Source organism: Corvus hawaiiensis, chromosome 5, assembly GCF_020740725.1.
Source record: "Corvus hawaiiensis isolate bCorHaw1 chromosome 5, bCorHaw1.pri.cur, whole genome shotgun sequence".
NCBI classification, from domain to species: Eukaryota; Metazoa; Chordata; class Aves; order Passeriformes; family Corvidae; genus Corvus; species Corvus hawaiiensis.
In genome coordinates this window covers 47260530-47283639 of record NC_063217.1, presented here as the reverse complement: position 1 = coordinate 47283639, position 23110 = coordinate 47260530, and the positions used below count along the sequence as shown (strand labels likewise).

The window sequence follows — 23110 nt, the reverse complement described above, 5'->3', positions numbered from 1 at the left end:
GGCAAAACCCCAGGAGAGGTCACACTTCTGATTTCAAAGCAAGGTGAAACATCCACATATTCAGAAGTGCAGAAGGACAAGAATCTGACTTCCTTCTTCATTCTCTACCCGCTCCACAGCCAAGAGAAGACACAGTAAAACCCCGCTTTCAAAGACTACATAGACATGGGTTGCTCAGCAGGAGCCTCAAGCTGCTACAAATTCCAGCTGGAAGGGCAGCCCAATTCCCTTCTCCAAGTGGAAACAGGACTTGCACAATGCCATCAAACAAATCACTTGCAAGAAGGAGAGGAGGTTTTCTCACTTACTGCTGCACTGTCCCCCAATTTTCCCTGCTCTGACAGAGCTAATGCCGGTTGCTTATCTGTTCATGACAGTCTTCCCAGCCCATTCCCTTGGCCACTGACAGAGGAACTCAGAAATAACTTGGAGCTTAATTACAGATTTGGTCAACTCTCACCTTCTGTCTGGGCCAAAGCCATCTGAGGGCAGATTAGCCTGGGTCCCTAAACCCGCCTCGAAACTGCAGAGCGAAGACTGGCTTGCGGAGACTGGCGAGTTTGCACTAAGCCAAAAAGTGTTTAGAGCAGAAGAGGAATGAGGTGATGGAGCAGCCAAATTTGACAAGCTGATCTTGACAGGATGTTAGAGATCGGTGCTACTGGCAGCAGACTTCCACAGCGGCTCTAGGAAGGTACGACCCTGTGCAGAAGGGTGCACTAGAGCACTTTGCCTTCGGGGAGGGGTACTGTACACCAGTGCTGCTCCTCTCTGGGAAAATGTACCAGCAAAGGGCTGTTAATAGGATGGAAGTAGTAAAAACCTTGACCCCAACACAAGCAGGACCAAACCCTGCCTGCGCTCGGTGGATGGGAATTTTGACTTGGCAGAGCAAGAGCTTCCTCAACAAAATCCTTCCTCTTGTCAGGTGAATCGTGGGGAATATTTGGCAGTAGGCAGCGTAATAAAGTGGCTATAAATCACAGGAGACAATGTCCTGCAGGAAGAAGGAAGAGCAGGCAAGAATGTAGAGATAAAAATCCTTTAAAAAGTCCCGACTAACAAAAATTGTGACTCATGCTGGAAAAATTCTCTATGAGAACCTTTACCTATAGACTGTCTCCCATGTCCTACGGAAATATTGAAAAAGCCCTGACACAGCTTGGAAAATAGGATGGGGGGAGGTTGTGGAAAAATTCATCCACTTTGACCTTCCACATCACAGAAGGTTGTAAACACTGTCTCAGGACACACACCACAATCTTTCACCCTCTCTATTCCCTGAAAGTCACTTTTTAACAAGATGCATATATTTGTGTCCAGAAAGTAGACCTCTGCCACCACAGGCACGGATATTTAAAAGTCTAAATCAGCTAAGGTCAAGGATGGATACGCTGGTGTAAGAGCCTTTAATTGCCAATACGCAGGTGGCAAGATTTGTCTTTGCTCTGTCTTTCAAAGGCTAGTTCCTTGCCAGAAGGAGACTTTCCATAAAAGCAAGACACAGGGCGAAGGGCAGTTTTTTGTTGCTTCAAATTTTTTTTTTCCTAAGTTCTATGAAAAGCTCCCTCTGGTTCTTTGGAAGATCACTTGAGATGGAAAGGTCATCCATAATGGGTAGTTGGCTATAAATGCAGATGCACAGTTGACTTAGCTGTTTTGAACAGCTTTTGCAAACATGCACAGGATTGACCTAATATCTTCCCCACTTTGTTCTGTAAAAGCTCATGCTTTTGTTTAGTACTATGAAGTTTGAAAGCTTGGGGGACTGGAGGGACCAGCTGTCTCTTAACACTCACCTTAAGACCTTGTCTGTTTTGCAAACAGGGCTGGGGTTGAAGGACAAAAGGAGAGTACTGCTCTGGAGCAGTTGGTCTCCTCCCTGAACTGCTGAAAAGATGGCTCCTTACCTCAGTTTGTGGGGAGAAAGAGACTGATGCCACACAACAACAACTGAGACACTTTACTGCTCCCTGTGAGATGGAGTGCAAAGATCTCTGTCACTGGATTGTCCGACACAGACTTTAAAATAAAAGTCAGTAAACGGTTTTAGATTAATATATGCTTCAATCAGGAACAATAATGGTAACTGACATCTAATTCATGCATTGCTAAGAAAGCAAAATCTATAGCTTGGCTCTATCTGTAAAATGCACTGCGCTTTTGAGAACACATAATCCTAACGAAACAAAGACAGTAACAACTCGGTGTTCTTTAATTCAATACTTGTAGCTGGTTTAATAATAAATTTTCAATCCACTTCTCTTTTTTATGCTGAGACAACCACAGTCTGATTTAGTGAATCTCTTTGATTTGCAATCCCAATTGTTATATTATTAATATGCCCTTGATGCAAGGAGCAGGATAACTTAAAAAAGTGATCAGCTATTTGGCTTGGCATTTATGACCTTGGTCAGAGGACATGTTATTTACAGGAAGTTTTCTGGAGCATCTGCAAGTAAATCAGCTCTGAAATGCAGCTTAATTGTTCAGGGCAAAGCACATTTAGTTTCAAATTCCCAGGAATCTCCAGCTTCAGACGCAAAGTGCATTTCCACAGATGGATGCTGATATGTGGAAATGCCACCACGACTACTGTTCAACTGACCTTTGGTTTAGGGCCAGCTGCCAACGGGAAATGCCAAGCTGTTACTTATATTCATTCAAAAGAAGCGAGAAAACTGCAGAGACTTGAAAGCAAAAAAAGGGGAAGAGGTGTGGTTCTGCCTTTGGGAACCTAGCAAAAAAACAAAAAGCCTGCAGACTCCAGCAAACTCCTCAGCCCTATGACTGGAAACTACTTTCAGAACTGCCAAGAGCAAATGCAACCCCCTGGAACCAGGCACTGGAACAACAGAACCACTCCAGAGGTATAGGAAAACATCTTCCAGAAACAGGTTAACTGCTTCAGAAAGGGATTATCCCATGACTTGGAACATGTTTATTGTCCCTGCTGTCACAGCAGGAGAGTTACTCCACAAATTGCCTTGAATCCATATCCAAGGCAAAGCAGCATGAGTGACACATCTCAGTGGCATCTCTGCTTTCTTCCAAACCAGAGCAATTTCTTTGTTTTGCTTTGTTTAATTTCAAATTGTCTGTCATCTTTCTGGATTTTTGGGGTTTATTCTGCTGTTCTCACGAGTCACTCAATGTACTAGATGGGCTTTAAAATTCATGGGAACTCAAACTGGCTGAGAAGCTCTGTGGTTTTGAAGTCAATTTTCTAATAATGGACCCAGCCTTGGTGCTGGAGGCTTCTCCACCAGCTCCAGCTGAGGGACTGTAGTCTTTTCAGTTAGGGGAAGAACTGAAAAGATAAAAATGGATGAAGAGCTCAGTTCCCTGTGTCTGCCCTTCCCAGACATCCAGCGTGGCATCATGAAGAAGGTTCCAGGAACCTGCCGCTGCCCTGGGGTCAACAGAGGGAGATGTGAGCACAAGGTAGGAGAATTAAGGTAGTAGCAGAGGCGGCAATAAAACTCTAGCCAAAGGACACAAGGGCTTTTATAAGCATGCCAAGAGATAAAGAGCTAAGAGGAAGCACATCCTGGAAAGCATATTAGGCGAAAGGACAGAAGGATGTAACTAATGAGAACTGCTGACAAATGGCTCAGGATTTGCAACTGCTTGCTGAGACCAGAGACAGTAGCAGTGAAAAGGAGACCTGCAAGGGTATATCCTCCTCAGTGGGGTACTGAGCGCTTGCCAGCGACTGTGGAAAGAATAAGAGCTACTGTCAGCCACACAGTTGTGATTCCCCATGGCCACAGAGGGATATACATTCCTCCACCTGCCATTCATCCCCCAGTCTCTTCCTTGCAGAGGTGCCAGGTGAAATCCACAGCTTCCCTACGGTCACGCGTGCATTCTCCTGTCTACACCAATACAAGCACACATCCAGGCTGGGGGAAACCAAGGTTCACATCCACCTGCTCTGATTGAAGAGGAATTTAAATCAAAACCTCTAGCCTTTAAGGAAAGACTTGAACTCCTGTCTAGAGTGTCCAGCGCCAAGTCTTTTGACCACAGCTTTCCTGTAGGCCCTGGTGTGAATTGCCTGTAGCCATTTACTCACCCCCACTCCTCTCTGCTGCTGCATGCTTCTCAGGCAGACAGGAGCATTTACTTTTCCATTTTTAAGCCAAACAAGTCACTCAAAGCAGACAACAGGAGCTTGAACAGCTGAGCTGGAAGAGGCTGTCAGTCTCTGACCTTGAGTGGAGATGAGTCTAGCAGCACACTTACCTTTCCAGACAGGAAATAACTGTGTGTCCATGTCCTTCCGCAGATGCCTTATGCCTGGGGACCGAGTTGCTCAGCCTGGCAGGATTTCACTGCTCTGCATTTGCAGACTGATACCTTACCTCCTCTGGGAAATAAGACCCTCAACCAATTAATTCAGTGCAGTTCCTCAGTGTCTGTAACATCTTAATGCTTACAATATCCTGTAATTTACAGCCACCTTGCTAGACCTGAGCTTAAGACAGACCTGTATCATAAAAGCAACTGTGGGCTGATGGGTACCTTAGAAGAAAAAATGTTTACTTTGCACTGAAAACATTCAGCCTTATCAGTAGATGTACTTCATGTTGCTGTGTGGAGTACTTCACACTGCTTGGTGTACTTCACAAATGCATGAAGGATGTTGCATCATTTGACTACTGCCACTAAAAAAATGTACTCGTATACATGTAGAATATGAAAAAAGTGCCTTCCATGCTGGCTGCCAAACAAATTTAATGTTACAGTACAAACTTATCCTGATACAAGCCAGATTTTGCCCCAGTACCACCATCTCTTGTTCATCAAAAAATTCCATCAACTTCCATTAGAGTTGCCAAAGATGGTATAGCCCAGGCTTTCATCACTTGCCTATGTTTAAGCACATGAGAAGTCAATGGGATGGTTTGAAGCAGAGTGTCTCCCTCTGTGGGAGAAGCTCTCTGTATAATTTACTAACACTTGGGGAACACATTAGTATCATACACAGGAAAAATGAAATCCAGATCTGACCAAAATGTGGGGCATTTGCCATTCTGGTGGATTTATCCTCATTTCTTTTGCAAGTGTTTTCCTGATGTCAAGTTTTCTGCGTGAGCGAAGTCCATTGCAAGCTCTGAGTGCAAACATATGGAGCTGAAGATATTTTACCTGTAATAACATGTTCTGCTTATTTTTAAAGGAATGTGAAAACACTCCTGTGAGAATCAAGTCAAATAATCAGGGCCAGTCTACACACAGATGAAAATCATTGGGAAGTGAACTACATCTGTGAGAGTGCCTCTGTCACTCCTGCTTGTCCAAACAGATCAATCAGCCCACCCTCGTGCTGTTTTACAGTGCTACCGCTTGACAGCTTTGTTCACATGCTGCTTTTGCCTAAATCACACTAATCAGCTGGTCAGATAAAAGTTATTACAGAAGTTGAAGAAGTATAAATACACAGCTTCTTCTCTTACCTTCCGCTGAGAAGGAAACCGATAACAACAGCCAGCAGAATGACTCCCACTGTTACAGACACAACAATTATAGGAATCTGGCTCTGGTCGCTGGATGCAGCTACTGCTGAGATGAGAAACAGAAGATGGAGATTAGGGTTAAAATGACAGTCAGCACTCATGAGAGTCTTTCTAGTGAGGCTGCCAGTGAGGTTTCAAGTCTTACCAGTTTGTTTCTTTTATGGTTTGTGTTTTCCCCCTTTGCTGTCTGTTTCTAGTTTGGAAGGGATATGGGTGGAAAGGAAACAAAACTACATGCAACACTAAGCCAAAAACCCAACAAAATTGCATCTCATTGCTGAATTCAGAAACCAAAGTGTTGCAGAATGCAGCCTTTGAGTTTGTGAACTCAAGTTTTTCTCCCTGAGTTAGCTGCATTAGAAATCAGAGATAAAAGATGAAAACCCAACAGGCTTTCATTTGGATGAAAACCCAACAGGCAGAGAGAACATTTATGGAATGTTATTGCTAACAGACGTAAGCAAAATCTACAAGATAAAAAGAATTACCTGCACTTCAAGAAGTTTTAAATAATTACAAACTAACTCCTTGTGGCATCTCTATCACACTGCCATAAGGTGCCCTCTGTAAAACAGGAATTTGCTAAGACACGTACATGAGTTGGTCTTTTGACTGGCCAAAATTTGAGGAAGCAAAACTCTTCCAGCCCGTGCCTTGTAAGGAGCCCTCCTTACAAGCCCCGCCAAAAGGCAGGAGACTGATCTGGTGATAAAGATGCCAGCAGAAAGGTCACGAAAGCTGATTGAGAACTGAGTTTTGACACAGGTCAAGTAAGAGCAGGTGAGCAAGCTCCTGCAGGCTGTAAAATGGAAATGCTAATACCACTTGTGTCTTGTTTATCTGCCCTACATGGCAGGGGAAGGAGCCCACCTCTCCCAGGGGTTTGTATGTGGGGTTCCCCAAGCAGAAACCAAAGTCTCCTCACCTCACCCTCTTTGCTGCACGTATATAGCCACCCCAGGGTACAAATCTCACATCCTCCCTGCAAAACCAGCTCCCTGGCACAGGCACCACTGCTCTGTGGGGGAAAACCTCATTATAGCTCTTAACCTCGTGCCAGCCCAGGATGAAGCTTCATCCACCCCAGAGAGCAGCAGGAATTGATTGCGTACTGAAGAAGCCTTTAACTAAATGATTGAACTAAAAAAGGGTCCTTAGCACAGGATTAACATTATGAAGGCTATAAAATAACTGAATATAGTCCCATATTAATTGTTAAAGGAAAGACAGAAAGGTATGGCATTAAACATTGATCTGCACTGGGCTTCAAGTAGCTCTTCATATGGGAGCTCTCCGGTGCTTAACCGCGAGCGGGATGGACCTGCTACAGCAACGTAAGTGATTTCAGAAGGATTGGTCCAGATACATTAAATATTTAATGTTAACTGCTCCAAACCCCTGCCATCATCCAGAGATTTTATTAACCTCACAAACTTATGGGGGCTCCTTAAGATGGTGTTTTATTGCTTTCTTGACAAAAGAATTAAAAAGAAAAACATTTAAAGGAGAACATTAAGCAGTGATTGGTGGTTTTTTGCACAGCTCAAGGGATGGGGAAATGAGATAAATTCTGCTGTGAATCTATGGCAGGTGAAAAGCCTGAATTCATAAGCCAAGCTGGGACTTGCTGCCATTCAAAGTCAAGGGGACACACACACCTGCATTACCGCTTCTTGGCTTGGTGATACGTTCTTCTTCCTGCCCCGCGTACCAGGTGGATTAGTTCACCAAGCCAGCCAAAACCCAGCTCTTGGCAAGGTTAGTTTTTGGGGCTAGACAAGCTCAGTGACATTTGGAAATGAGGAAGCACAAGTGGATATACCCAGCAACAGCTTCCACTCAGATAACAAAATTCACTGAAAATCAAAGCCCTGGCTGCTTCATGGTGCTTTGCAGAATTGCCCAAGCAGGAAGCAGTATGCAAAAATTCCCAAAACCTGGAAAAAGAGGGAAGTCCAAAACAGGTTATAGCTTTCCTCCATTGCATTTCTCAGGCTATTGTTGTATAACTCCTCCAAATGTATTAAAGATAACTACAGAAACCTTGTGAGCTGGAAACAAAACCTGTTGTTCGGTCCAAACTACTTGGAGAGTGTTTTTGTTTCTCAGAACAGCCACCAAAAGGTTTTCATCTGTGCTTGAATAAAAATCATTTGCTTTGGCTCTAACAAGAAGTTCAGATCTGTACTCTTGATGTAGCAGTGAGATTTCGATCTGTGCTTGCTTTCGAAATCTCCAGGATGTGCAGGAAAGCAGCGGGAGTCTGGTCACACTCCTGACACTAATATTGACTTTGGGGGAAAAAAAGCTTTTTATAAGGTTTTAAATGTCAAACAGAGATGCATATTGCAAGATACTTAGGCTTACATTGTATTTCAATCCTATCAAGTGTTTAAGGATCTGGTTAAGTCTGGCCTCAGCCAGAGCTTGAGTCCAACAGATGAACAATTCCCAGTTCCTAACCTGGGAACCACGCAATAGGTATTCGCTGACTATGCCAGCAACTCAAAAATATCGGCGAAGTACCTATTCCTCTGCCTTTAAAATGAGGAATCGACTGGGATGTGGGTATGACTAAATGACCCATGGAATTCCTAGCGTTTAAAAATATTTCCATGCGATGTCCTCTAAAAGTCCTGATTAACACAGATACTTACATGATGGGCTTTATGGAAGTACCATTATTTTTGGACCAGGATCATAGGTAATAGATCAAATCTGCACATATTTCATGTGTTACTCATTAATCGACCAGAACACTATTACTCAAACAACTCTAAGCTAGAAAGTTATCAACTGAGAAAAGCTGTATAGAATAATTTTTTGGCATAACATGATTTGGTTGGTACATATAGGGCACAATTAATGGTTAATACAATAAGAAATACATTAAATAGACTGTCCTTATTGCATTAATGTTTGCATTGTGATGCAATTTTCACTGTATTAGCTTAATCACTGGCTCCACAGCTACATCTGCACATGTATAATGATCCCTTGAAAATCTATTATGACTTCAAAGATAGCATGCATTGAAAAGACAACTGGGCATCTTCTTCTCAAAGACGATGAATTTTAAATAAACCGGAGTAACAGTAATCAAAGTATTGATGAATTGAAATTTCCAAGGAAAACAGAGAAAATAGTCTCTTTCCCACAGGAATGATCAGAGTATTTCCACCATAAAATTCTTCTTCCATGCAAATAGTATAAAAAAATTAATACATGACAGCTGTACAAACTAAAGGAGAGAAGGCATATTTTCTGGTGGACAAAATTATATTTGACACCTCGGCAAAATTTTGTATTTGGGACAAAAAAAAATTTCCCCACAGCCGTGCCTGAACACAGAAGAAAGAGCATCTGAGCCTCTGCATGCCTCAGGAGTTCACCCTGCCAAAGAATCTGTTCCAGAATCCAGCCCTGGATAATCAGATTCATTAAAAAAAATATTTAAGAAAATTTAAAAGCCCACAAATGTAACAGGCCAAGAAGAAGTCCTGAACCTGCAGTGCACATTTTTTTCCATTTCTGATCACAAGTCAACCTCCTTTTCTCGAGGCTGTGGCATTGGCAGCCAACAGAAACCATCTTTTAACTTGACAGGAACTTTCACCAAAAGACACTAAAGACACTAATGCTGGTTCAACTCTTCCCCTTGCGGAGAGGCATCGTTTCAGGGTTTTCCCTCCCAGATGTAGATACTTAAGAGAGCTCAACATCCTCTGCAGACAGCCGTTATGAGGTGCAGAGGAGCAGGTCCCATCCTCTCTGCCCCTCCTGAGAGGACAGACTCTCTTACACCAGCTCCTGTAAATACAGGGTTCTTCTAAGCAGGGAATGCCATGAATTTCTGAAGCCTGAAGATCTCCTGCCTCACCATGTGGGTTGAGGAAGCAAAGGACAGATATGTCAAGCGCAGCGTGATGATGTGCCTGATGTTTCTAAAGTCAAGGGATGAAGTCAATAAAAGGAAGAGCTCTCTGCAAAGATATCGATCCCCTGACTTGTTTCTGGTAACCATTGCAGAGACAGGGGCTGACAGTAATTAAAGACTTACACACTGGGCTGGTTTCGAACTCGAATCTTCGGCTGAAGCCCCCGTAGCCGGCAGCTGTCCGGGCTCGGATCTGGAAGACGTACGCTGAGCCTGGCTTCAAGCCATCTGCCGTAATCGTTGTCTCTTTGGACTTGATGATGGTGTAGCTCGTCTCCTGGTCCTTTTCCCAACAAAAACCACAAAGTTCAAACACACAAAGACTAGCTCTCAGAGAAGACAGACTTTTAAAAACCCCCAGAGTGACATTACAAAAGATGACTGAAGTATGCATTTTTGAGGATTTCTTCCTCAAAAAACCCCTCTCTGAAGGTCCTTTCTGCAATACAAAATGTGAGACCTGATTTTCTCTTTTATAATCAATGATTCTAGGAGGCATGCAACTGGCATCTGCAGTAGAAGCAGCTCTCCACTGCTCGGGATGTACATGGCCTGGAGCAGTGGAAAGGTTCATCATACAAAGATCAATCCCAAGGCACAGGGAAGATAAAACAAGTCCCATTGCCTTAAAAAGGGATTTTGATTTACACCAAAACGGCTTCCCAGTAATGTAAGTAGGCCTAAAAGAGAATAATATATTACACATTGTACAACTTTATGTTTGCATTTCTAGAACAACGAATTAGACCTTGGGAACGGAATAATAAACCAAAACTCCAGGAAAATACCTAATTTTTGCACTCTGAAGCAATGAACTTGAAGAAAAATTGCTGAAATAAATCTTCATCTACATCAGTTTCTAATGTGAAACAGTTCCAGTTCTTTGATTAAAATTTCGTTGAAATGCTAAGTAATTACTCTTAGAATTATTTACTGTAACACATAATCTAGACAAGAGCTCATAAATTAAGGTCTACAAATTTGGAAACTGCTTTTTATTCACCATATTGATACCATGAAGATTTTTTACCTTTTCTTTTATACCCCTGTTATACCTTTTTACAACTTCTGTATTCTTAGTGCTTTTTACCTACATTCTTGGACTTGTTTGTTCAGCTACAAGACTAAACATTTTAGAAGCTTCGTAGGTAGAGGATAGTGTGCCCCAGACCCCAAGGTCGTCTCCAGAACACATTCTGTAAACCAAGATAGAACCATCCAGGGGAAGGCTCCTTGGGGAGGGGGGCTCATTCAAGCCTCTCACTGGGGAATCTTTGATAGATATGCTAATTAGTAAGACCTATAATGTTATACCAGATCTTTTGGGGTGTGCATTTTGTGGGGTGCATTTTGGTGCATTTGACCTGGACGTGTGCACTTAAGGATCCTTAAAATAAATACCAAGGTAAAATCCCTTTTTCCCTTCTAACCGTGTTTGACTCTTGATTTTAAGACCAGGAAAAGGCATCAATATCCACTCAGATCCAAATTGTTATGAGTTAAACCAGAGGTTTTAGTAGTTCCTTACCAAGATTTCTGGATACCTCTTAGAATCTGAGCTCACTTTTCTTTTTTCTTTTTAATTTAATGGCCAGCTTCCCATAGACAGCAATGTGCCTGGCTAAGGTGCTGGGAATTTCTGAATGTAAGATTACAAAATTTCTCAATTGAAGCCTGTTTTGGAGAAATGTGTACAGACACACACACACACACACACACACACACGTGCCTTTTTTTCCTTATTAAGGAGTGATCCTCTCACAGGAATGCAATCTGACAAAACTCAGTTTTCCCAAACATCTAATATAAATCATTCCTGCCCCTTGAAAATGAATGCTGTGAATTTACCCTTACGAAGGGCTGAAAAGTGAGAGAATATAAATTATAAAATATAGTAGCAACAAACAAAAAGGATTAAGAGCAATATCCCAAACCTATCTCAACAACTGGTTAAAAAGCAGTAAGTGAATATTAGGTCACATCTTTCCTTGTATGTCAGCCAATTAACTTTCCAATTCACTGTTGGCTTCTGCAAACACTTGGACTCTTGGGCTTTTCTATGGAAAACACTGAGCTTCACTATCAGCCTGAAGAAAATAAATCAAGATAGCATAAACTTGGACTGGCTGGAGCTACCTCTCCACAAAGGACTCAGTCTTGAGGAACTATTGGCTGAAGGTATTTGAGACTAGTTCTAGGCTACAAACGCAACATTTTAAGTCCCCTCTCCTGCCAATTTGTTTGAAAACAAACTAAGGAAAATGAAGGAATATATGAATTTTTTTACTTTAATTATTTGCTTTACATTTTTTTGGTCTCTAAAAGCTGTTCTTCTCAAGCCACTCCATGGTAAGGATTCAATGTACCCCAACAGTCATTCAAACAAGTTAATAAAATAGTTAGTACTGGATTATTTCCAGCAACAAAATATCCTGATTCTTGCTGTGTACTTTAATCTTCTTGAAAACATCAGCCCTGTTTAAGTCACTCACATATGTAGTGATATTTCACAAGCTCCCTCATCTGCAAAAATAATGTTGATTTTATTTTGATGGAGAAGATTTAAGAAATTCTTTCCCCTGTTTGAATGGACTGCTTTAGCAGGTCCTTTCCACGGTCAGAGAAAGAAGAGAGAAGGAGTAAGGATCCAGTCCTGGTCCATGTTTAGTGATTTCACCTGGGTCACAGACAGAACTAATGGAATATCTTCCTTAAAATAGAAATTCAATCCCCCTAAAGAAGTGAATTGTGACTCAATTTCATTATTTTCCTCTTGTTTTCGTGTAGAAAGCCTGGACGTTTTGGAGGAAAAAAGAACACCTTACAATTCCAGCTAAGGCAAAAAAATTGCTATTTAGTCAAATCCTGAAAGCCTGATTTTTGGAATTCTAAGATTTCCAGAGATTTAAGGCCGTATCACTCAAAATACACTACCTTGATAAAGTGCATTTGTAACAATTTCATTTAAATGACATTAATTTTGCAGGAAGAGAACAAGTCACCACTTGAAATGAAGACTAGGAGAGGCAAGTTTTGGGGGGAGACTGCTTCCCTTTAAATAGAGAGCAAGAGCTGGAAAACCCAGGCAAGTTTTTAAGCCAGGATGCCCTTCTTCATATCAGAGCACATACAATCTCTCCAAAACCCCCTTCTCCTCTCCTTTCACAGCGGATGGAAAATCAAGTGAGAAACTGAAATACCAAAGGCAAGGGATTGCCTGATGTTTCTGGGAGGAGACAGATGCTCAGTCCCCAACCCCTTCTATTTTTAACAAATGAGCAGGCTCTATCTTAATGTGGTAAGGCCAGAGAGGAATCTGACATGCAGATTTAATGTATTTGTTCAAGAGAAGTGGCACACTAATGGAAAACAACAGCCTCATTTCAAGTCTTCCTAATCATTTACTGCAAAATCAATCTGACATTGATTTATGCATAAAATCTCTCCATTCCCTTCCATGACTCAAATAATTATGACTAAAAGAAGAAAACAATAAAGAGAAGGTACTTGGGAAGCTCAGCAATCAGTCCATCACACCTTTTCAAAATATTTGATTTCGTATTCCAGGATGATGCCGTTGGGTCGATCTGGCTCCTGCCAGGAAAGGGAGATGCTATTTTTAGTGATCTTCCCTTTTTTCACACTACTGACTGGAGAAGGTGCTGCAAGACAGGAGAAAAACAGAACAGATGAAAACCATTGTTAGTAGATGGTCTGCCTCAGCCAAAGTCAAACTCATCAGAGCATCCGCAAACACAAGGCAATCCTTAGCTACTGCAAATCAGTGGGGTCTGTTTTCGCCTTGGTGGTATTTGCCCATTTTTAACAACTCGACTTGCACAGATTTTCAGTAGCATGGCCACCAAGCAAAGTAATAACATGAACTACTATCACAGCTTACACATCAACCCCATCTTTTCAAACACTTTTCAAACACATCAACTGCACATCTTCTCTTTTCATATGTGCCAGGGGCCTACGTTATCAGAATTACATACTGATTATGTTTTGCTTTCTTTTGCCTGCTTTCAAGGCATATATTTTTCAGAAGACCTTAGGTTACATGGGCTCCTTAACTATTTTTGTATTTTAAGTAGTTTAAGCCTAGGCATCTTTCAGCCCCCCCCCCCCCCCCCCCCCTTCCAGAAGCAAGGAATATTACAACCCTTATAATTCAATTGCTCTCGATAAATATCACTGGGGTGTTACAGCTCACATAGTGATGCTAATTCCTTGCAAATGGCAAAAGATTTTAATGGCAATCACAGTTTGGAAGTTCGCAGTGTGCTTGGGGAAGCCACAGCATGAGAGCAGCTATACCAGCTCTGCTCATTATTTCAAGATGCAGCCCTGAAAGGTTATCTGCCCTTTGCAGCAGACATGTGCATCAGAAACAGGCTTGATCCTTTGTATTCAGTCCGATGTCTGCAGAGACTTTTTAAGTTGTGGTTGCTGCCACCCCTGCCAGCTCTCTAGCAAAAGTTGCTATGGGCAATGCAACCCTAACATCCCAGGTATTTCATGCCAGTGATTAGGAAACAACACAGAGTGAAAAGAAAAGGGGGTGGGAGAAATTCATAGTCTCCCATTTGCAGGGCCAAGAGCAGCTTCTCCAGAGATAAAATAGGCCACGCCTGGGTGAGGGACTTTAAATCACCCTCCACACAGGCCAGCTCCTGCAAGGACGACAGGGGGCCTGAGGAGACCCATGACAAAGACTTTTGTGGCCATATGGGCAATGGAGTGCAAAGAGCAGCAGCAAATAACCACATTTTATCTTGCAAAATGTATTTGGAACTATAAAAAAATTTCTTCTATATGCAGGACTAGCTAATTATCTTAACACTACAAAAAACCCAACCCATTAAGTAAAATAAAAACAACAAAAAATTCTTTTCCTGGTCTGATTTTAAGCCAAAAAGTAAGGGAAGAGCTCCAGACAATTATTCTTGGACTGAAGGCTAGCAGCAAGACTTCTCTGTTACAGCAAGTTCCCACATCTCAGTCTTGCTTTAGCCCTAGTTTTTTACACTCCTGTTTACTTTCCCCACTTGGCTCTTGAAGGATCCTGAAAGGTGTTGGCTATTTCCATGCTGTTTTCTGCTGGAGAGCTGGCATCAAGCTGCACAGTGTTTGCTTTTTAACTGTGCGTCCACCACTGTGCTCACAACTGCTCCACTGAGCGAGTAAAAACCACCTTGATTTGAATGATGATCATATTATTTATGCAGGCACTGCATGGGGATCACCAACAATTTTTCATCTGCAAAAGTCACCTTACCCCTCTCTGACTGATGTCCTCTACAAGTTTTTGGGCTATGTGTAGGCAAATAACAACCTAAATACGAACTGTTCATCTGGCAAAGGAATTTCCATTAATCAACCCAGGTGCCTAAATATGTGCTGTGCATGCACGTGCACAACAAGCTGAGTTGTGCCTATGAGATGCATGATCCCTGCACATGTGTATGGTCAGAGAAAATAAGAGTGAGTAGTGAGCACCATTCAAATAGAATGAAGGCCCCTTCTAATGCAAGGTTTTCAGGGGCACTGGGAAACACTGTGTGGTGATGGTGCCAAGTAAAATGAGATTTTACAATCCTTGTTAAATAGATGATACCGATCGCTTGTTGTGAGCCACTCAGATGCTACATGTACAGGGAGGAGCCACCAAAGTACTCAGAAAAAGGGACCTATGCCCTCTGGGACTGATCTCCTGTGCCCCCAAATCCCTCCAAGCTGGCAGCAGAGGTCTGGCAGGATAGAGAACATCGGTGCTGAGCATTAAACTGTTTTAAACTCCCATTAGCAAAAGCAAACCTGAGAAGAGCAGTGGGGGAAGGCCTCAGCCCTCCCTGGTATTGAATGCCTCTCGGGAAGGTTAAAACTATGCAATTGCCAGTATCAAAATCGCCTGATCAAATAATGGATTTTTCATCTTCTTTACTGAGGTTTCCTGAAGTGTTTATAAGACTGAGGCTCACAAGCACTTTACAGCCAAGAAAACAATGCAAGTGCTCCCAAACTCTGCTGCAAAATCTTTCCCTAGGAGGTTCAGGGCAGTTCAGCTCTCCTTTACGTGCACCTGCGCAGTACAACACAAAATGCACCACCAGCCACCCAAATACACCCATCAAACTTCCTACACCCCTAAACCAGAGCATTCTCTTTAAAAAGCATGTGAAAAAAGCTTGGCTAGTGAGCAGCTTCATGGACTTAAATCTCTGGGTGTGCAAGTCTTTAACATGTTCAATTGTGGCTCACAGAATGCTCTGCTCTACCGGGAAATGGAAGGAAGATAAGAAAATGAGTACCCAACTCTCAAAGTAAATTACAAGAGGAGTAACTGCATCCTTTTTGAATCTCCTTCAAAAGAAGTGTTAAAGTGTAACCATGAGATAAAGGCCAATTAAGTAAATTCAATAAATCCCAGCGGTGCTGGCATGATACAGCAACTACTCTGCATCCTCAATGCACAGAGATTACGATACTCTGAAGTGAAGGAAGGAAGGTATAAGTATTTTAGAGTTTTCTTTGTCAAACAAAATGTAATCCAATCCAGGCAAGTGGACAAAGCCTGTAATCATTCCATCTTAAAAGCCTGCAACTGGATACTGTGCTATATGATCTCAGAAGAATAAAAGGATTGCTTAAGACTTGCTTTTCAAAGGTCACTGCTTCTGCAAGGGCAGAATCCTCTTAATAGAAAGAAGTCAAGCCACAGAACCCTTCCATTTGGAGTACAACATGTAAAAAAATAAATTCACTTAAGAGTCAAGATGTATAAAGCTCTAATATCTCATGTTTCTTATGTAAGCAGACAGAAGTCTTGTTCAAATCCCTGCCTTGACACAACAAAAGGTGGATGTACATTGTGAATTGTTCATGTTCTGCACATATGCATTAATTTCTCAGCCACACAGTCAAGATCAAAGAGGGATATTACATCATTTATGTTTATGTTTGCCATTTATGAAAACAGCCATGCATGTGATGAAAGCAAACAGAAGATGTAACAAGGTGTGAAATTGCCAATGTACATTTTTGCTTTCCTGAGACCAAAAATTAATCAGGAGGCAAAGAAAAGCATAGAAAACTGATTCTTCTTTTTTTTTCCTCCTCCTGTTTCTAACCATTTCTTAAGAAGAATAAGGGGACATACCAAATAAATAAAATTTCTGCAGGAGATGCATCATTAGTCACATTTGAATAACTACAGGAGGTTATTTCACAAAGAACAGACATTTTAGGACATTGCTCCTCTGCAACCTTTGATAATGACATTAGCACTGAATTAGCCATCTATGCACCAAAGGCCATATTTACAACATACTGTGCTGTGTCCCACTAATATCTAACATACAATAATGCTTAGTCGAATAAATGCTAATTACATTTTAAGAGAAACTAATGTTATCAGGTGAACAACCACTGTACCAAGACAAAACAAATAACCCAGTTTCTACTTTTCACGGTCTATCTAATGCTCTCTCCTGGAACATTACTTTGGTCTTGGTATTTTTCACTCTGGCAGAAACAACAGCTAATGGCTCCCCAACTCACTTGGTCCCAAAGCCATAACCTTTACCTGTTATCTTATAACCAAACAGTTATGTTATAATTATGCACTTAATAAAACCAGGTATAATTGAAGAAAATAAAACCTGTATTAGAAGAGTAACCACAAGACAAGCAACTCCAGTTTCACTTCAAAAGCCTGATATATTGTAATTTTTCACTCAGTTTCTAATTTCTTTTTCTCAGGTCTTTGGTGACTTCAGTGTTTGAAGCAAGACTTGCCTTATTCACCAAGTCACACTAAAAGGCACTGTGGAATTGCAGGCGGCCTCAAGCAGGAGGTTAATTTAATAAAATAGAGATATGTTAGTCAAAATAGAAACACTGTTTGGGGTAGGGAAAAAAGAAGCTTTCACTGTATTATCTCTTTCCATTTCTATATAGGAACTTTCAGAGAAGCTTAACACCCAGTGGCTTCCTTAAGGGTACTTTTACTGTGAATATCACACCTGGGTCAGAACTTAGGATTTAAGTCAAGTTATGACTTTTGAGCTGCAATTTTTCATATCCCAAAGTGTACTCAAGTTTGTCTGATAATGGGTTTCAAAACTCTTTGTCCCTTGAGAACAAATAGTTGCAAACCATGCCTGGCTAGTTAGGCAAACAGGCTCGGCCCCAAGTTTGCAGGTGTTTGCAAATGTTTCTGAAAATAGTCCAGGGAATTAAAGGTCCATGTCCTAAGTAGCATTAAATGCCATTTCTATTCTATCTGAGATCTTTTGTGGGATTTCAACCATGCACAGGCCCTAAATAATGTAAGGAGGTAAATTTTAGCCCCAGGATTAGATTAAATGCAAACACCTTGCCAAGTAGGAGCCAAATACTGAAACATCATTCATACATGGAGATCATCTTCTTTTGAACGATCTTCACGGTATCTCTTGTGTAGATGGGGAATTCATGTTAGTCCTTTTCACACATCAAATATCAAAATGAGAACACAATCTTCAAATTGCTTTGGCAATGAATATGTAATATTCCTTCACATCTTGTACATCCCAAGATGAACCCCTGAGGTGCCAGGTCTTAGATCTCTTTGCAGTCTCTGTTACCCACCACCTATTTTGAATGCCTCTGAAACCTGAGGTGCCCTGATCTGTACCTTGAAACAAAACAGGTCAAACAAGAGAGAGGAACCCAACCGAAGCACTAAGTGGCCCTGACAGAAGGCAGGCCCCCCTTTTGTAATACGAATCCATGGCTAACCCAAGCAACCAGATGTATCTCGTTTGAAAAGGGGGATCTTTCAGGTGGCTCCCATCCTGGTCCCTAAAAGATTCTACACAGCTCCGTAAGCTCAACACCAGGACACGACTTGACAGCCAAGCTGGTCATGGCCAAGGTGCTCCCAAGACCTTGCTGCCTCCCAGCTGGACAGAAGGTTGGGTTCGTGAAAAGTGAAACCCAAATTGATGCCTAATTGCGTTGAAGAGCCTCTTCTTTCTTTGACAAAGCTTTCCTTAGATAACTTCTCTCTAGGCTTGGACCTAAGATACTAGAAAACTACCTTTGCTAAAGGCAAAGAGCGCAGTATGGACGCTGTGGTTTTGTGGACTCTACTAACCCAGCGCTCTTAATTACCAGCACTCCCACTAAAGAGAAGTGCTCTTGTGTTGGTAGACACAAACCAGAAAAAAACCCCTTCAATTCATATTCACATTAGAGAAATAACAGAAGTAATCTGCATGCAATTTGCATTAGCACTGGGATGATGGTTCATCTCTTACTTCTGATCTCTGTAATAGCTCAGGAGATTTGCCTGGCTATGCACAAATGAGGTCTAAGGCCTCCAGATTTACCATGCCCCACTGTTCTTGCATTAATTCCAGTGTGTTTAGGGGAAGGAGAGGGTGTGCACACTAAATTCACATAATTCAAGGCTTTCTTTTCTCTGAGTACCTCCTAGAGGAGCTTGCAAGAGAAGCAGCAAAGAGACAAAACAGAGGAAACCAAGAATCTTGTTCCGCAGCAACAAGCTAACATCAACTGGCCCACCCATAAGGACCTTCTGCTTCTTATGGTAAATCTTTAGATGAATGCTCAATGATATTTAGCTACTCCTGTAAAATGGTAACAAAAGAACAAATAACAACAAATGCCTTGCTGCATGTGAAACATCACTGCTGAAATCCTCCCTGCAATAATTTGTGTTATAAAAATGTATCTATATTAAATAAATAAATCTATATTTAAAAAAAATTATCTATAATAAATATAATATAAATAAATAGAAATGTATCTATATTAAAAAATCCTTTTTTATTTAGACCAAGTACTGATTATTGACGTATAAATTATGAAAATAAATGCATAGCTTTAAATGTTTGTATGCAGTCTTTTCCTCTTAATCAAAATACGTTGTTAATTGTGAGACAGCAGGACTCAACACATACTCCTTGAAGGACAGTGGATGCAACCAACGAAAGTTTTGCCATTCACAAAGTATTTTGCCTTAACAAAATATTGCTAAGATTCACTATCTTTGAGGAGGCAACTCAGGAGAGCACAGCAACATCTCACCTCTGGCACTCCTTTCTCTATGCCCTCTTGCTGACTGCATGAGTTTCCAAAATTTACTGCTTATGCCACAAAGCAAGAAAATAATTTCTAAAAAATCTACCATATGGAAGTTACTTTGTGTCAGGGCTATCATATATTAAAACTGTAAGAGGATTACAAGGAGAGCCTAAAGCCACCACAAAATCTAGGCACTAAACTACACAGCCTTTGGGGTAAGACTGGCCTTGTCATTCCTCATATGCACACCACCCCATACAGAACAGAGCCAGAATATTTAATGGAACCTATCAGATATCACCACAATCTCCAAGAAACACATAACCTTTGGCAAGGCTCTTAAAAGAACACGGTTTCAAAAAATAAATTGGATTCTTGCCATTTGCCTTCTGTTTACAGAGTTGCACAGACATGCTCTCGGCTCCTGCCAATCACGGATGAGAGACACGTACTCTTAAATAATGGAAGCTGCCTGCAGATTCACAAAACTTGCAGGCACCAGGCCTGAGGAAAACATGACCAGATATCACAAGAGAAAATTGTATAATATTGAGCACACTCGTCTCAGGGTAGGGCAAGTATTAGCTCCAGCTTGTTCATCAACAAACACATTCAATGCTTTATGAGGAATATTGGTGTACAACAGTTTTAAGGAATTTTAAGGACTCTGTATAATGAAGGCTGCAAAGGGCGCCATGATCTGTAACATCAATCAAGGTAATTCTTTTCTCTTGAAACCTGAAGGCTTGCCAACACTCACCTGTATTTTGCAGAGTACAAAGTCCCCTTCATACAGCTACAGGGTGTTTAGAAAAAAATAATTTAAAAAATTGGCCTGGCAAGACTGGCCCTGACCACAGCTTATTGTTTGGGAAACTTTTTTTCAATTGCCAGGCCTAACATATGTTCATTTGTGTTTACAGCAGCATCAGCCCCATGTCCCACACAGGCAGTTCCTATTAAGCTGCAATTCATCGTGATCCTGAGAGGGGAGAGGGAGACATTAGGGCATCACAGGTTGCCTGAGCTCAAGAAAAAGAGGCCTTCCTGATGTCCCTAGCAGGTACTTGCGCTCAAGGCCAATGTGTGTCTGAGGCAAATATTTGTTGGAGCAGGGATGAGAGGCATGAAGAAACATCTTCCTATAGGGTGCGGATCCACAGGGAAAAGGTACCTGATTTTGTTTTTCTAGAGCCTCTGGAAATCAAGATAGTAAGTTTTTCTGAAATCTGGGAAACAGTTGATGGTTAAGCCCAGAGCCAGATTTCTTCACACCACAAAAAAACCTGTAACTTTCCTTTATTCCATTAGTGGTTTAGTTGTGAAGCCTAAGAATAAACACTATTGACTTAGAAGACGCTCATAAATTCACTCCTAGCAAGGTGATAAGGACTCCAGCTCTGATCCATCACAGCATTTTTGGAAAATGCTTAATTTTAAGTCCATGAGCGCTACCACTGCTGTCAGCATTTTGCTGGATCATAGCCACAGGGCTCAGCATTTTGCTGTAGAATTCTCATTACTGAGTACATTTATCAGACTAGCTTCCACCACACTTACCAAGGAGTGCCTTTCCTATCTTTAGTAACCTAATATCTGATTTGCATTTAAGCAAAAACTTCCTTTTAAAAACCACATGCCATTAAGAACAAAACAAAGCCAAACCACAGCTACTGGACAAAATGTAAAATGTGCATTCCTGCTCCCACCATTTCACATGTTTAATTCCTAAATGGGCTCCTTTCTTCATACAAAACTGGCTGCATCCTTTTTCCAGTTGTTATCAAACTCTAAACCCGGCAAATTCATGGACCATTTTTAAACTGTGTGGGAAATTTCCTTCTCTGCCAAGCCGGCCACTCTGTATGATACAGCAATCAGTCTTGCTGATGAATTCTAACATTAAAGCCAAATTACTGAACACTCTAGTGAAGTCAGGGGCAGCAAATTAATTCCTTATGTTTCCACTTGAAGAACAGCTACTGAACAGGCACACCAGGTCAGAGGGAAAAACAGGCAAAGTCCTTAACTCCCACTGTAGCTTGTTTTGGGTTTCCTGCGGTATTTGGTTCCTCCAAATACCACCACTGTTCTTATCTCACCTCTCATTCAGAAATGGGAGAAAAGCATGAGCTCACCACTTGTCACAGAACTCTGAGCTGGTCACAGCTTTACAGAACCACAATCCAGACCCTTTCCGTAAGTGAGTTCCCCAATGAAGACTGGAAGGCTGGAAAAAAAATTCTTAAAAACAAATAAAAATATATCAAACAGGTAATACTAGATCAAACCCCTAGATCAGTAAAACCTCAAAACTGCTAGAGCTGAAATAGAAAGGTTTATGTACCTGTGATTATATGAATCTCTTGGTTTTAGACTGACAGTGGCTTTTCTGGATCAGAGCAAATGCTGCCCAGGCTTCCACTGTTTTTAAGGGAAATGGCAGACAAATAGAGAGAAAATTGAACAGATCTCATCCTTGCTGCCAACTCAGATATCCTGCCCAGTCTTTTGGCACTTAAGTATGACCACTGCCACTGTTAGCCCTAAAATCTCAGGTTCCAAGCATTGAGGTGAAGCTAACTACGAAAGTCAGCACAAATCAAAGTTTTGCTTGGGAAAACACCTCTTGATACTATCAAGGTAAATTTGTGTACCTTCAGCTTCCTAAAGGGTAACCTTTGCCGTGTGAAACATGGGAGGATACAATGCCCCTTTGGAAGGAGCTAAGAAGATGCAGCTTCACAGAATCATAAAATGGTCTGAGTTGGAAAAGACCTTAAAGGTCATTCAGTTCCAAACCTGATGCCATGGGCAGGGACACCTTCCACTAGACCAGGTTACCCAGAGCCTCATCCAGCCTGGCCTTGAACACTTCCAGGAAGGTCACAGCCACAACTTCTCTGGGCAGCCTGTGCCAGCAACTCAACACCCTCATCGTAAAAAGTTTTTTCCTTATATCTAGTCTGAATCTACCCTCTTGTAGTCTAAAGCCATTACCCCTTGTCCTATCCTTACAGGCCCTTGTAAAAGTCCTTCTCCAGCTTTCTTGTAGGCCCTGGAGAGTGCTGTAAGGTCTTCCCAGAGGTCTTCTCTTGCTGGCTCTGACATCAAATGGTAGGAATGCGATGAACTGAATTTCTTCTCCCCTTCAAGTCAGAGGAATGTGACCTCCCTGTGCACCCCCCCACGCCCCGCCCACTCATCAGCCACTCTTGTACAAAGTGTGGGCTTGTGGTGGGTCTTGGCAATGCTCCGGGGTGTCCCTGCCCCAGCAACACCCCCCCCCCCCCCCCCCCCCCCCCCGTATATATCTTGATGCCCTGCTCTGCCACGGAATGCACCTTCTCTGGGCTGTTTGCTTCGGCAAGTCGTCAACCCATGGCTTCCCAGTAGGGTGAAGATTTATCAGGTCCTTGGGGAGAAGGAGGAAGCACTTGAGGGAGCTCCATACCGTGCCACATTTTGAATGTCAGGAAAAACACTTTTTTAGGGATTTCAGTGCATTTTTAGGGAATCCAAGAGGGAATTGGAGAAAACCCACAAGTTAAGAAAG

The 23110-nt window shown here is 41.8% G+C and overlaps 1 protein-coding gene across 12 annotated transcripts in view; it reads right to left on the bottom strand.

Annotated features, from left to right (window-relative positions):
- EPHA5 (EPH receptor A5) overlaps positions 1 to 23110 on the bottom strand; it is a 196013-nt gene that overhangs the window by 39014 nt on the left and 133889 nt on the right. For 6 of the 12 annotated variants that reach the window (XM_048303226.1, XM_048303225.1, XM_048303218.1 and 3 more), the window contains 3 exons: positions 12997 to 13121; positions 9583 to 9742; positions 5463 to 5565 (listed from right to left, as the gene is read on the bottom strand). In XM_048303226.1, the coding sequence (XP_048159183.1) occupies positions 5463 to 5565; positions 9583 to 9742; positions 12997 to 13121 (388 nt within the window). Of the gene's footprint in view, positions 1 to 5462; positions 5569 to 9582; positions 9743 to 12996; positions 13122 to 23110 lie in introns of all 12 variants that reach the window. The other 6 variants (XM_048303224.1, XM_048303217.1, XM_048303221.1 and 3 more) reach the window with 1 other exon arrangement.